The sequence below is a fragment of the Salvelinus namaycush genome, chromosome 25, assembly GCF_016432855.1.
Source record: "Salvelinus namaycush isolate Seneca chromosome 25, SaNama_1.0, whole genome shotgun sequence".
Taxonomy (NCBI): Eukaryota; Metazoa; Chordata; class Actinopteri; order Salmoniformes; family Salmonidae; genus Salvelinus; species Salvelinus namaycush.
The window spans coordinates 2,544,296-2,560,895 of record NC_052331.1 but is presented as its reverse complement, the minus strand read 5'-3'; the positions used below and the strand labels follow the sequence as shown (position 1 = coordinate 2,560,895).

General features: G+C 42.5%; 1 protein-coding gene across 1 annotated transcript in view; it reads right to left on the bottom strand.

The window, feature by feature from the left end:
* LOC120020119 (kelch-like protein 24) overlaps positions 1 to 15,022 on the bottom strand; it is a 41,649-nt gene extending 26,627 nt beyond the window's left edge. Inside the window, exons 1-5 of the mRNA XM_038963577.1 lie at positions 14,771 to 15,022; positions 9,692 to 9,795; positions 8,508 to 9,352; positions 5,885 to 6,069; positions 1,146 to 1,264 (exon numbers count right to left, since the gene is read on the bottom strand). Coding sequence (XP_038819505.1) covers positions 1,146 to 1,264; positions 5,885 to 6,069; positions 8,508 to 9,352; positions 9,692 to 9,766 — 1,224 coding nt within the window. The 5' untranslated portion in view covers positions 9,767 to 9,795; positions 14,771 to 15,022. The remainder of the gene's footprint in view (positions 1 to 1,145; positions 1,265 to 5,884; positions 6,070 to 8,507; positions 9,353 to 9,691; positions 9,796 to 14,770) is intronic.
* Between the last annotated feature and the right edge of the window lie 1,578 nt (positions 15,023 to 16,600).

Here is a 16,600-nt window from a genome sequence, read left to right as displayed (position 1 = left end):
GAGTGTATTTAACAAATACATTTACATATAACAAAACAAGAAACACGGGTAGCGTACACACATGAACACTGGAACAGAAACAATAATGCCTAGGGAAAGAACCAAAGGGAGTGTCATATGTAGGGAAGGTAATCAGGCAGGCGATGGAGTCCAGGTGAGTCTGATCAGGCGCTGGTGCGCGTAACGATGGTGACAGGTGTGCGTAATAATGAGCAGCCTGGTAACCTCAAGCACCGGAGAGGGAGTATACGTGACACAGACATTGAATATCTCTTTAATCGTGGTCTAGTTAATAATTATGCTGTGTATTATGTATTAAACCACCCAGACACCTCAAAGATACAGTCGTCCTTCTGAACTGAGCTGCAGGAGAGGAATTAAACTGCTCAGGAACGTTACCACGAGGCCAATGGTGATTTTAAACCAGCTACGGAGTTCAATGGCTGTGATGGGAGAGAACAGAGGATGGATCAACAACATTGTGACTTCACGATAATGACTTAAATGACAGAGTGAAAACACAAAATATTCCAAAACATGCATATTGTATGCAACAAGGCACTAAAGCAATACTGCAACAAACAGGGCAAAGGGATACACAGGCAAAAACCTAGAGCAAAACATGCTTCAGTCTGCTTTACACCAGACACTGAGAGAGGAATTCACCTTTCAGTAGGACAATAACTTACAACACAAGGCCAAATCTACACTGGAGTTGCTCAATTATCAACTTGACAGAGCTTGAAGAATTTTGAAAAGAATAATAGGCTAATATTGCGCAATCAAGGTGTGTAAAGCTCTTAGAGACATACCCAAGAAGACCCACAGCTGTAATTGATGCCAAAATGTGTTTATGTATGGACTCAGGGAGCTGAATACTTATGCAACAACTATATTTTAGTTATTACATTTTTATTCATCTTATAAAAAGAAAAACATCGATTTTTTGGTCCACTTTGACGTTAGAGTATTTTGTGTAGATTGTTGACAAAAAAATGACAATTCAATCCATTTAAATCCCACCTTGTAACAATAAATTGTGACAAAATCCAAGGGGTCTGAATACTTTTGCAAGGCACTGTATATATAACTAGATAAACACGAAGACGATGAAATAACGGGTGTCTGGACAGTGATCTGCTTACCTTCCCCAGCAGGACCACCATCTTGTGTCTCCAGCGTCCTTTGTTGAGTGAAGCCACTCTGATCCACAGGTTGAGCTGAGAGTTGTACATCCACACGTCTCTGCCGTTGATACGGCCCCCTGGAACAACACACACACAACACCGTTAGCCTTGACACTGAGTAACTCAGGATGATGTCAGCCCACCGAGCTCAAGCCTAGGCATTAACTCCGAGAGCTAGCCAGAGTGTCAGGCAAAGTTACTCAACACGTGAGTGTAGTTCACCGAACCATCTCTGCCACACCAGTGTATTTTAGCTAACTTGTCATAGTCTTCTCTGGTTGTTTTCACTAATCTCGAATTTCATTGTATTGACACACAGCAATAGCCAAAAAAACAACGTCTGTATCAACCCCAAGATTCCAATTCAAACCACTTTCATCTAATAAAGACATTTCATCATAAATAGAATAGGTTGATCTTGAGCAACATCCAAACTGTGAATGGGTTATGTATTTGGGTTGAAATGGCAAGGCCACATTTAGTAAGGCACAGCTGACACTGAGTACGGTTACATGCCCACAATAATCAGATTGTGTTTACATGAACACAGGCTACCTGACGGCACTCTGATAAATGCAGAAAAAAATTGCCAGTCAATATGTATGCTCGACCACAGCGAGTATGTTCTTTTTGGGAAGCGCATTTGATTCGGAGTTCCGACATATAACGTTTGTATATGAAAACTACTTCTAAGATGCAAACATTTAGGAGGCTCACTCAGCTGGTGCTAACACGTGCAGATCAAATATACCGCTGGAAAGCCATTTAAGGTGTTATCATGTCCTAATAATTCAAAAGATTGCTCAGAAAACCAGGTGTTTTATGAATCGTCTGCCTACTGCCAGTTTAATATAACAATTATTACTGTGCAATGTGTGCATGTAAACATACTCATTGTCTTATCTGAGTGAAAGGTTTGAGCTAGGCTTTATGGGCAATCCTGCTGATCAAAGTGTACTTCGACACGGCGCAAACGACACACACGTATGTCACGAACACACACACACACACACAAGCACCATGGCTCTTTACAGGTGCTTACAAACACAACATGCATGACACAAACACGCGCAACCACACAGCACATACGTATAGCACATGCATACCCCTGTCTAGCACAACACAACACAACACAGAAACAGGATATCTTCATTTTTTATAAAGCAGCAGTCGGATTATTTCCCCTACTCCCGGTCTCTGGGCAAACATGAACTTTAAGGAACAGTTTTTTTTCTATTCTCCTCAGTGAGAAGGAACAACAACATGTGTAGCTATTAAGCCAACCAGGTTACAGACACATTGCCAACAAGCCCTGACACCACCTTTCTCTCTCTCTCTCTCTCTCTCATAAAGCCTGAGGCAATCAAAAGGCCCCACTGATCCTTGCGAAAAAACAAAGACAAGGCACTGAACAAACACTACTTTTTTTGCTAACACAAGAGAGAAACGAAAGATATAGAATAAAGCCGTAAAAACACCGGGAAAAGGTAAACAAATCAGGTTTGACCCTTTTACCCTATACTTTAAGGAAAAGAGGTGCAAACTTGAACTTAGAAGCAGTAAAGTACTGTACATTAGTTCCCTCTGAAGTAATATGAAGATGTTGGGAGATTGACATGAATGCTGAGTGTCAGAGAAAGAAGCCCTTATCCGAATCATCCGTCCAAACAAATAGATGGCTCAGAGTTTGTGAGGCTATGTTGAGAGAGAGTGGAGGGAAAAAGACTAGCCAGTGTGGCCATGTGTGTTAGCCAGACTCAGCATCAACAGAATCACACAACAACAAGATTAACAACAATAAGCAAGTAAACCGGGGCGATAAGTCATATTGTGACATAAAAACATATCCAATAGCATAATCGTGTGTCTTAATTACAATATATGACACATAAAATATAATTGCTAAGCTTTTAAACAATAAGATCGGAAGTCCCATCTACATTTACCCCCTCCAGTTCTAAACTGAGATGCCCCAACTGAAAGGAGGAGCCGCTGATTTAATAAAAGGACTTAGCATAGTATAATAGTTGGGCTTATCTTCTAACAATGACATTAAATGATTTCTCAATCCGTCACAGTCTGTTGGGCTTAGAATGGGTGTTTAACCATAATTAAGAAAGGGTGGCTGTGTACTGCAGTAAACAGCAACATATACAAGGCTGGCCAGCAAAAACAAATGTGTTGGTATCTTTTTTGGGACTCGCCGAGACAGTTAACTAGTTGTGTTCATATGTCCATTGAGAAAAAAAACCTCCTATTTGTGAAAATGATGTCTGAAACATAATGATACGTGGCTGCCACCTGCCACCTATTTTAGGTGAAGATTAAGGAAAGGACACAAGGAGAAGTCATGTTATCAGTAATAGTACACAGCCATTGTTACTTTTTAGTGGTGGGTAGTAGTATGTGACTATTGTATAACCCTCTAATAGTTGTGTCTGTCTGCCATGACTGCCCTATAGGCCCCTATCGGTCTCCGAAGAACAAACAAAGCATATGACAAGAACCAGTTTTCTAGAGAAAAAAAAACGTCAAATGCTTCAAAGTGCAGCATGACATTGAACCTACTCATAAGCCTTTCAAACCAGGTCTGTTCTCACAGGAAGCAAGTGTTGGTCACATACTCCTAATCATGAGCTCGTGGAGAGAAACAAACTTGCGCCCTAAAAACACCCCTTAGGAAACGTCAAGGAGAGGGGCGTCAAGAAAAGAATGGCACTGGAGTGAATAGCGACCGTTTTACGGGCTCATGACCAGTTGTGCTATTTTGTAGTTTTTGCGCTGATCTGCACTTTTTTTGTACATAATGTTTCCTCCATTTCCTATGATCGAAAAGAGCTTCTGACGTGAGGTGATTTCTTAACTAAGCCACCTGTGAGGCTGATTCCGAGCCACATTCCCATGTCATTGCTAACGTTGCTAACTGTCGACAGTTGATTCATCTTCCTATCGTACAAAACATGTCACTCGGGAGTCCAATAAAATGAACCGTTGATCAAGTATTGTGGTCATGTGGTTGCAATCTCCCGTTGACATTAATGCATGACAATTACATAAAAGTTCACCTCAGGATTCCCTTAGAGGAGAGTTGACAGACACACTATTGGTCAGATATTGTGGTCATTGACAGTGAGTGTTGTGAGCTGAATTATGCGGTCAGTGTGGGAAAGACAGTCACGCCCAGGGTTATGGTCACAGTCAGTGACAGTAACGATCCAGGCAGACTGGAGGGTCCCAAGCCCATCTCATTCTGATCCTATTTCAGACTGGGCTTTAATGCAGCTGTACTGCTGCAGTGACACCCTCCAGAGAATGTGAGTGTGAGTGTGAGTGTGAGTGTGAGTGTGTGTGTGTGTGTGTGAGAGAGAGAGAAAGAGAGAGAGAGAGAGATAGAGCGCACACGTGAGGACTTGGCACACGTGAGGACTTGGCACAAGTAGAGCACAAGACATAAACAATGGACTCTTTCGCTCTTGGGCAGACTGTGAACCTCTCTCTCTCTTTTTTCTTTCTTTGTCTCTTTTCTCCCTGTACTTTGGCAGATTTGTACTTTTAACATGTTTGTTATCTGAGGCTAATTTATTGCTTTTGAGCAAAAACAATCCCAATTAGCACCAATGCTATGATGCATGTGTGCATTAATGTACAATGTGCATTAAACCCGATACAACCTTTGTCAAAGTTGGATAGATTTCTATGTTTCTGTGATTATGGTTCTTTGTTAGCCTATAGTTTCAGATCTGTTCGCAGCCAACTCCTCTAATGTGTTAGCTGTCATGACAAAATATATGTTTAAATGTTTGTTTAAAGCTAATTAGAGCGAAAGCCTGGGGTATGGTATTACAATAGAACCCATGCTGTTTTCATTAGGGAGTGTAGATGACGTTATTCTACCGCTGCCCTGTTCAATTTGGGTGCAGTGAGGCTTTAAAAAGGGTATTTTGTGCCAAACTTGGCAGCACACTTCTCCCAGCATTAATCAGCCCGGTCAAAAGGCTATAAACACTCTGGGTAGAAGTTGCCCACTGACACAGATCTAGGACCTCAACCATTAGAGGAAACATTTTAAACTGACCAGAGATCAGACTGTAGAAGCAACTTGATCCTCGAAAGCTATAAAGAGCAAAGAGCCATGTGACCCCGGCTCTTGGCCAATGGGAAGAGATGCGTGAGCTGGCCAATAAGGGCCTCCCTGGGCACCACGCCTGCAGAGTGTGTCCAGATGTTGCTCTTACATTTCTCTCTTTTTCAAACGGGCTGGGGCATAACAAATACGTGGCAAAAGGCCATCACATTACTCCCTTTCCTTTACTCCACAGTGAGGGACCACATAGCTGAGGCACTCTAAGGCTGTGTCTTAATAGGCTTCAATAGAGTTATTCCCTTAATAGAGCTATTGTCTCCTTTCCTCCAATAGTGTTAAGTGGTTCCTTTCCTCGTCTCGTTTATTTTCAAGACAACTGATTAAGTGACAGTTATATGGTACAGACTTAACCAGTCTTTCTAGTTAAACAATGAAAGAGGGTTGATACTAATTTACCAATTGGAATTGGTGACTCCCATGAGTACTTCCTGGTATTTCCTGATCTCTGTCATGACATAACCTATTCATTTTTTAAATAATCAATATGACATTCTTCCATGACTAATCTGTGTTTATCTCTCCGTAGGGTGGCAAGCAAGGGTGAGGAGCTCACCTGAGACCAGGATGTCATTGCGGAGGGCACAGACGGCGTACTCTGACTTGGTGAACTCCGGGAGCTTGGCCAGGGACTTCCACTCCCCTGTCACAGGGTCGTAACACTCTGTGTAAGGCAGGTTGAACCCCCCCACCCTCTCACAGCCCCCCACCACCACGATCACCTCTGAGAAGCCCGTCGACCTGCAGAGAGAGAGAGAGAGAGAGAGAGAGAGAGAGAGAGAGAGAGAGAGAGAGAGAGAGAGAGAGAGAGAGAGAGAGAGAGAGAGAGAGAGAGAGAGAGAGAGAGAGGGAGGGAGGGAGGGAGAGAGGGAGGGAGGGAGGGAGGGAGGGAGGGAGGGAGGGAGGGAGGGGAAGATCACAATACAGGTGAGGTGGGGCAGTAATAAAACAACAGCACAGTGACAAGACGCAACAAAATAACAAGTACACAAAACACTAGTTGCTGTGGAGAAATAAGACAACAACACAGACACACTGCACAGAGGGACAATACACAACACAGCACCACTCCAGAGGAACATACACAATGCAGGTAATAGTGGAGAAATGAGACAGCAACAAGACAATACAGGCGAGTCAGTTTAGATTCATGACTAAAGTGAAAGAGAGAAGACAGTATGCTGCACAGCTTTAGATTGGTAATTCACAACGTGTAATGTGTAATACTTTACATGATTGTATATGTCTGCCTGGCAAAATACACAGTCTTCTTGAAGAACAGAATTGTACCTACTAAAGGCTCTTCTCCACTGAATATCAACGACCTCAATAATACATCCAAATGCTTCCCAATCGGCCTGTTTGGAAAGTGCATGCCAGGGCTATAGCATGATCCCCCATCAACTCCACGCTACTGTCAAAGAAACGTTATTCTTTATAATTAAACTTCAAAATATCCCCACCTGGATGAAACGCTAAGCTAACTCGAAATCAAACTCAGTGACATGCTAGTTAACAACGTGTTTTGTGGACTTTTGCCTATACTAGCCTATATTTTCCTACATTCCCTACCTGTTTAGACACAATACTGGTAAAGATTAGCTCAGGTCAGACACATGTATGTGAGAGATCAATAGAGGGCAGTCAGACCCCCAGACTTTCCCCATGGGGACCATTTTGGGGTTTGGAGGGTGGAGATGGCATGCATCTGTTGGCAGGAGCTGATACTAGGGGCCCCCGAGGCTACACACACAGACAAAGACAAACACACAGGAGGCTCTATGTCTGGTCTGTTGTGATCTGCCTGGATACTGACACGGTACGCCTGAGAGAGACACGTCACCTCCCGGCTATCTAACTGACACCCAGCGTCAAATCATGCTTAACCCTTAACAACTCCCTAGACAAGAGAACAGCACTGTTTAAACCAGCGGCGTCTAAACAGTAGATACTGTATGCATCTAGGTTGCCTTTTTAAGAGCAATTGAAAATGACATGGATGAACTCAGAGCCACACACACTCACGTGAACCTATCGACAGTATATTGTACACAAACAAATAACATTCAAATGAAAATAAACAGGACTGGTGTGTGACACACTGCTTTACTTCTGCTATTAAAACAAGATCCAACGTACATATGGTCCGGGCTGCGAATGCTTGCAACCTACTTATTCTGTCAGCAAACCGGAATGTGTATGGTTTTCCACCTCGTGACACATTTTAATTTCAAAAATAGGACTACAGAACAATTTAAATGAGTCTCTGTCTGCACAATAACACTGGAGGCACACAAGCAAAGGGTTATGCGTTCGTGCACAAACCATCCACTGTGGAGGAGAAAACAGTGGACAGCGCCACTGACATTCTACCTCACCTTTCTCTCCGTCTCATCTCTCTCTCCCTCACAGAGGAAGAGGTGGGGTGGTTATTTGACCGAACTAAGAGTAAACAGACCATTTCTAATACTTTATAGGATCCAAGTTCATCTCCGTAAAATGATTGTGTCAGATAAGTGACAAGCCAAGAGGAAATAGAAATGACCCATAATCTGCTTTCCAGCTCTCTGGCAAGGAAGAAGATAGATCTGGAACTGTACCGTACACAGTCACAACACTTCCTGTTTCAGCATATATGGCATATATGCCAAATAACAAATAAACTAAACACTAGATGCTGTGGAGAAATACAACAACAATACAGAAACACTAGACAGAGCAACAACAATGTCACTTTACCCCTACCTACATGTACATATGACATCCATTACCTCAACTACCTTGTATCCCTGCACAGTGACTTGGTACCGGTATTCCTTGTATATAGTCTCGTTATTGTTATTTTATTGTGATACTATTTCCTTTTCTTTGGTGGTAGTTTATAACTCTGCATTGTTGGGAAAGGGCTTGTAAGTAACCATTTCAGAGTAATGTTGTATTCAGCTCATGTCACAAATAAAATGTGACTTGATTTGAATGCACAACACAGCACCACTCCAGAGAAACATACACAATACAGGTAACTAGCCCTACTTAGATGTATCAGAACATTCAATCCCAAAAGATGTTCCATATTCATTTATCCTTGAGGGAAAATAAAGTTGTATTGAATTGAATAGAACAGAGTGACCATGTTGGGTCCCTCTGAACTACACCTCCCAGCATCCCCTGCACTATACCTGCGTGGGCGCGTTCTGGGTGACATCATCTCGTTGCCCAGTACGTGGTACCGTCGGGCCTCGTGGAGGAGCTGGTAGCACTCTGGAGCGGTCTGGATGATCTGATCTCCTTCCACTGTCTGGACAAAGTAGTTGGGGTGCAGCAGGGGCAGACGGACGTGGTGCAACAGTTCTTTAAGCACGGGCCTCCGGGGCTCCACACTGTGGTACACCCAGCGCATCACCGCCTCAAACACCACCTCCTCCTTCCCGATGGCCAGTTCGTCACTGCAGATGTACTCCTCCAGCTCGTCCCTCCTCAGGTCCAGGAACTCCTCGTGTTGGGCCACGTCAGGGAAGTTGGCCAGGGCGTACGAGCGGCAGCGGCTGGCCAGCTGTTTCAGAGAGTGGGCATCTGCGAAGCGCTGGATGCCCAAGCAGTTGCAAGGGTCTAGTTGGTCTTCTAGGAACTTGGCGCAGGCTTCACGCAGCGTAGAGATCTGGAAGAGGCTGGAGGTCTCGAACAGGAACTGCACGTTGTCGGTTGTGATCTTGGCGCGGCCCGTGTAGACGTAGCTGAGGAAGGAGTCCATGGCCTCGGCCAGGATGCCGTTGATCTCCACCAGCATCTCGCGTGACTCGCGGTGGTCGTTGCAGAACATCGCGCGGAAGTAGGAGGAGCAGGCAGAGAGCACAGCGCGGTGGCAGGGGAACTCGCGGCCCTGCACGCTGATGACCACGTCGGTGAAGAGGCGGCTGTCGCGGAACTCATTGAACACCTGCAGAATGGCCTCTGAGTGGGAAGAGCCGGAGGAGAAGTCCAGCACTTCATTACCGGTCAGCGTCTTGGAGTCCACCTCGAACACCTTGGGGAGGGAGGAAAATGATGATGATGATGAGTTTGATTTTATGGTCCAAAGTGGTGTTCCGGAATTGGCTAGTAAACTAAGGGGGTGGGGGAGGGGGAATGTAACTGTTTGTTTAGCTTCTAGGCCAATTATGTTTTTATTATGTATTATTAGGTTTTATTAGGTTTTTATAATGTTTTTATAATGTTTAATGATGTTTTATTATGTTTTATTATGTTTTTATTATGTTTTATTATGTTTTTATTATGTTTTATTATGTTTTTATTATGTTTTATGATGTTTTTATTTGCCACTGGGGAATGATTGCTTCACATTGCACTTCTAAATGCTTTTCACCTTTCGTTTGACGGCGGGGGAGTCCCGGGTCCCAGAGTCCTCCCTGTTCAGCCGTCTGCCCAGGATCAACACCATGGCTGCTGCTCTGTAGACCTACCGGATACCTGGAGGAAAGCCAGAAAATCATTTATAAAGGGGTAAATAAATGTGTGGATCAAGCTATTTCTATTTACAAGTTTTATAGGCCTGTACGTTTAAATCAGATTATACCCGATACATTATAGAGAGAGAGAGAATTTTATAAGACTATATAAGTGTAAATCCGCTTATGTGTTTTGCGTTATACCCTATAGAACTGTAGATCTGATTATACATGTGTTACAGACGTGTTTTAAGCCTGTGTGACTCTAGATCAAATCGTACAATATATAAGTATAAATCAAGTTATACAAGCTACATGTACTTAAACTTAACTTGAACCACTGTTGCGGTGATGAATTGGAGAAAACAAGTGCACACCAGAGGCAGTAGATATAAAGAAGTCATAAGGGAAACAACCTACTTTGCCCTTCAGTAAGAAGGGAACTGTCACACCCTGGCCTTAGTTTTCTTTGTTTTTTGTATTATTTTAGTTAGGTCAGGGTGTGACATGGGGGATGTATGTGTTTTGTATTGTCTAGGGTTTTTTGTATGTTTATGGGTGCTGTGGTTTAGTTGGTTTAAGTGTTCAGTCTAGGTGTATGTATGTCTATGGTTGCCTAGATTGGTTCTCAATTAGAGACAGCTGTCTATCGTTGTCTCTGATTGGGAACCATATTTAGGCAGCCATATTCATTAGGTAGTTCGTGGGTGATTGTCTATGTGTAAGTTGACAGTGTCTGCACGTATTGTTTGTATAGCTTCACGTTCGTCTGTTTGTTGTTTTGATTAGTTTGTATAGTGTTCGTTTCGTTTTCGTCTTCTAATAAAAAAGAAGAATGTATTGTTATCCCGCTGCGCCTTGGTCCTCCTCACTTAAATGTTACGACGAACGTGACAGGAACGAGTTGTACTAACAATTCCAAAGCCTTCAGGGTAGAGATACAGTATCTTGCATCACAGTAGACCAGTGGTTCTCAAACTTTTTATAGTCCCGAACCCCTTCAAACATTCAACCTCCAGCTGCGTACCCCCTCCAGCACCAGGGTCAGCGCACTCTCAAATGTTGTTTTTTGCCATCATTGTAAGCCTGCCACACACACTATACAATACATTTATTAAACATAAGAACGAGTGTGAGTTTTTGTCACAACCCGGCTCATAAGAAGTGACAAAGAGCTCTTATAGCACCAGGGCACAAATAATAATATAATAATAATCAATAATTTTTCTCTTTATTTAACCATCTTACATATAATGAGAAGGGTGTGCTTGAAAGGAAGCACATAACTCTGCATTGTTGGGTTGTATTGGAGAGAGTCTGAGTCTTAAATCATTTTCCACACACAGTCTATGCCTGTATTTAGTTTTCATGCTAGTGAGGGCCGAGAATCCACTCTCACATAGGTACGTGGTTGCAAAGGGCATCAGTGTCTTAACAGCACGATTTGCCAAAGCAGGATACTCTGAGCGCAGCCCAATCCAGAAATCTGGCAGTGCTTTCTGATTAAATTACATTTTCACAGAACCGCTTGTTGCAATTTTGATGAGGCTCTCTTGTTCAGATATCGGGATAAGGAATCCAGTTGTATGTGTCATCTGTTTCAGGAAAGTACCTGCGTAATTGCGTACCCAACTCACTCAGGTGCTTCGCTATATCACATTTGACATTGTCCGTATGTAACGTCCTGACCAGAGTTCTTATGTGTTTTGCTTGTTTAGTGTTGGTCAGGACGTGAGCTGGGTGGGAATTCTATGTTGTGTGTCTAGTTCGTCTGTTTCTGTGTTCAGCCTAATATGGTTCTCAATCAGAGACAGCTGTCAATCGTTGTCCCTGATTGAGAATCATATATAGATGGCTTGTTTTGTGTTGGGGATTGTGGGTGGTTGTTTCCTGTCTTTGTGTTTTGTCTGCACCAGCTAGGACTGTGACGGTTAGTTTGTTTTGTCATTTTGTATAGTGTCTTGTTTTGTGTTAATTAAATAATGGAAAATTACCACGCTGCACATTGGTCCTCAGATCCTTCTCGCCTCTCCTCGTCTGAGGAGGAGGACGACTTAGACTGCCGTTACACCGTAAGCTTGAGTTAATTTGCAAACAAAAATTCATACAATGATGGAAAGACCTGTGTTGTCCTTGTTAATGCAGACAGAGAAGAGCTCCAACTTCTTAATCATAGACTCAATTTTGTCCCGCACATTGAATATAGTTGCGGAGAGTGCCTGTAATCCTAGATTCAGATCATTCAGGTGAGAAAAAACATCACCCAGATAGGCCAGTCATGTGAGAAACGTGTCATCATGCAAGCGGTCAGACAAGTGAAAATTATGGTCAGTAAAGAAAACTTTACTCAATTCAAAAAAAGTGTCAATACTTTGCCACTTGATAACCAGCGCAATTCTGTACGTTGTAAAAGCGTTACATGGTCGCTGCCCATATCATTGCATAGTGCAGAAAATACACGAGAGTTCAGGGACCTTGCTTTAACAAAGTTAACCATTTTTAAGGTAGTGCCCAAAACATCTTTCAAGCTGTCAGGCATTCACTTGACAGAAAGAACCTCTCAGTGGATGCTGCAGTGTACCCAAGTGGCGTCGGGAGCAACTGCTTGCACGCGCGTTACCACTCCACGATGTCTCCCTGTCATGGCTTTTGCACCATCAGTACAGATACCAACATGAGCAGCAGCTACGTTTGGCTACATACGGACCGTTAGTGGAATTCCCACGAGAGAGTAACGGTTCATTTGATCGAATGTTAATTATTTGACTAGGCTACCATAATTTGACATTGTTGTTGTTATTTCGCTTAATACAAGATGGTTTCATTTTATTTTTGGCAGCGAAACGAGGCTAATCAGGTGAGAAAAATACCTCACCCAAATGTATAGCCCCGTTGGAAAATGGACGGGTTTGGAAATTTGAGCCGTTTTCAAATATCTCCTAAACCCTTCCTCTGGCTCTGTACTGAAGCAGTTCTGCCCTGGGGCACAGTGCAACAGTTGAAAAGGCCATAATCACAGAGACTATAGAGTGAGAGAGGTTGTTGTGCAACGGTAAGCGGGGCCACCCCAAATGTCAATCACGTTTGTTGTGAGAGAAACCAGGTGAAGGAAAGACAGGCATCACGTCATCATGTTTTTAACGGTGAGCTATCTGCGAAGCCGGTTAAAACCGGGCCTACAGTCTTTTCAACGGGGATCATCTAACTGCGTGGGCCTAACGGAAAGACTGACTGCCAAACCAGACCAATGTCAATCCATTCCGGGAGGGAGCCTCGTCCTCCTCTTCTGGAGTGTCTTTTGTTCACCTCCATTAGAGGGGCAAGGGTGAGGGATTTTAAACAGGTATAAAGTAGAACATGTCTGTTCATCAACTCACAGATTTTGTCTAATGGTTTCTGACTTTGGTAAGATGGTAAAATTGAAACAGGAACGCACGCACGCACGCACGCACGCACACACACACACACACACCCACAGGTGTGGGCTATCCTATGCTGACTATCTCAAACCACACATGTTTATTTCTTCTAAAAATTGAATCCTTCATAACAACTGCTTTCTCGTAAAGATAAAGAAGTTGACATATGCTTGCATTGTCTTGGAGGCACCAGCATGTGCCCGTCCCTCCATGTGCATGTACTGGACAGAGGTCGCTAATAAAGCGAATGCGTCTGGCTTTACTGATAAATTAGGGCATTCTCCCTCCAGGCTATATTTAACCTGGCACACAAAGCCAAACGCACAAGCGGAACCTGTTTGCGTGTGCTTATCCTTGTCCGTAGCACCTCCTTCTAATCAAGCAACACAAAGAAGGTCAGGTTTTGCCAGTGGCCCTAGCCTTTTGGGGGCCCTAAGCGGGATTTGGATGGGGGGGGGGGGCACCTCGCAACAAAACATTTTATTGGACCCTCTCTTGACGGCAGAGAGAAACATGAGTTTTAAAGAACATTTCCTGCAATTCTACACATTTTGCCATGCTGCGAAGATACATTTTTGCAGTTTTAAAGCTAATTTCCTGAAATTCTACACATTTTGCCATGACTTATGCCATGTTAATATAATATCTGAGTGAGAATGTCTAACAAAATCAATGGGGCCCACTGGAGGTCAGGGACCCTGGGCATGTGCCTTGGGTGCCTAGTCCGTATTTGGCCATGATTACTACAAGTTTAGATTGATTGCTGGCTGGACTAACTACCAATCTAAAAATGGTTAGCTGAAATGGCTAATTGAGTGGCTGTCAGTGACTGACATAAGGAAAAACTGCTGATGCACAACCAAATATCGAAGTTGCACCTGACGAATTCTTATATTCTGACTCTCAATAATACATTGAGAGCCTTACTGAGCCCCCCCCCCCCCAGTAAAAAAAAGCCCGGCCCTGGCCAAAAAGACACCAACAAAGTGTTCTATGCAGCTATCACTTATCTAGCCAGAGTGACCATATGTCTATCTTGTCATGTGTCTTTTTTGAGAGATTCGTTTATAGGTGAATTCTAAATTGAAAATGGTCATATAGCCTAGGTATAATTACGCACAATAAACAAGCAAATCACACAATCTTTGAGCAGATGAAATTCTGATCAGGATTGACATATTATTCATCGTGGAATCGACCATTATAATGATTAAATGTCAATATTGATGCAGCAATAGGTGGACGATGAATGTCAACATGTTTTGAATAAAATGCATGTAGGCATATGCGCAATAACAACTGCAAAAAAGTTCAAAACCCGTGAGTTCTCTTTATGGTAGGCATTATAATCTCGTAAATTATACATTAGCCTATCTGGTAGTTTTTGTTTTTATTGTCGATGACCTCTTCTCGTCAACCTTGAACGGTGCTTAATCATGCGTAGCACAACAAAGGCACACAAACTTCACTTAAACAGGATACGACTATCCAGTGCCACAATTGAATACAAGAGCGTATTGAAATACACGTAAAGTTTTACATACTATTTTTACAGTACGTTAGGGCTAAAGTCCTTACCTTATCCTGGAGTTTTCGTATGAGCCGCCTCGGCTATTTCGAGTGCTGAATAAAGCAAGAAACAAAAAAAAGTTCTGAAAATGTTGATCCGAAAATTCTTGATCCAAAAATTGTATGATGGCAATGTTTCTTATACAAAAAGATATGTGTCTATGCCCCAGACATCATTATTTATTATGCTCTCAGAGACAAAGAACTGGAACAAAGTGTAAACATCACACGAAGATATATGTCACATCCTCGGGATATGCCGAACTAGTCAGCTAGAATTATTGGTGCTTATGGGTAGTGTATTTCAGTTGTGGAGTCAGAAACAGCACCTCCCAAAGTACATTTGTCCTCCACGTGGCTGGCCTTTGTTTGCAAACACTTCCCTGACGTTGTCCACTTTTTCACAAAAACTCTTGAAACTTTGTTGTCAACACCGATTGAGTAATCATGTACAGGATATTGCCTAATAGTAATCTAGGCCTAATTATTATTCATTAAGTCACGTATGTGCATGAGTTGGGAGACTAGGAAAGTATAAATCAGACATACTTCAGTAATTTTCCTTATTGCTGAATGCTGACAAAGAGTTTTAAAGTTTAATTGGATGTAAAACAACCATTTACTTTATATACAATCCCACTCTGGTCAATAACATAATTGTTACAACCTATCATATTAATTATATTTTATATACAGTACCAGTCAAAAGTTAGGACAAACCTACTTATTCACGTTTTTTTTAATTATTATTTTTTTAATTTTTTGTACTATTTTCTACATTGTAGAATAATAATGAAGACATCAAAACTATAAAATAACACATATGGAATCATGTAGTAACTAAAAAAGTGTTAAACAAATAAAAATATATTTTATATTTGAGATTCTTCAAATAGCAACCCTTTGCCTTGATGACAGCTTTGCACACTCTTGACATTCTCTCAACCAGCTTCATGAGGTAGTCACCTGGACTGCATTTCAACTAACAGGTGTGCCTTGATAAAAGTTCATGTGTGTAATTTCTTTCCTTCTTAATGCATTTGAGCCAATCAGTTGTGTTGTGAAAAGGTAGGGGTCGTAAACAGAAGATAGCCCTATTTGGTAAAAAAAAACATATTATGGCAAGAACAGCTAAAAATAAGGTTAGAGAAACAACAGTCCATCATTACTTTAAAACATGAAGGTCAGTCAATGCGGAAAATGTCAAGAACTTTGAACGTTTCTTCAAGTGCAGTCGCAAAAACCATCAAGCGCTATGATGAAACTGGCTCTCATGAGGACCGCTACAGGAAAGGAAGACCCAGAGTTACCTCTGCTGCAGAGGATAAGTTCATTAGAGTTACCAGCCTCAGAAATTACAGCCGAAAATAAATGCTTCACACAGTTCAAGTAACAGACACATCTCAACATCAACTGTTCAGAGGAGACTGTGTGAATCAGGCCTTCATGGTCCAATTGCTGCAAAGAAACCAAAGGACACCAATAAGAAGAGACTTGCTTGGGCCAAGAAACACAAGCAATACACATTAGGCTGGTGGAAATCTGTCCTTTGGTCTGATGAGTCCAAATTCAAGATTTTTGATTCCAACCACAGTGTCTTTGTGAGACGCAGAGTAGGTGAACTGATGATCTCTGCATGTTTGGTTCCCACCGTGAAGCAAGGAGGAGGAGGTGTGATGGTGTGGGGGTGCTCTGCTGGTGACACTGTCAGTGATTTATTGAGAATTCTAGGCACACTTAACCAGCATGGCTACCACAGTATTCTGCAGCGATACGCCATCCCATCTGGTTTGCACTTAGTGGGACTATCATTTGTTTTTCAACAGGACATTGACCCAA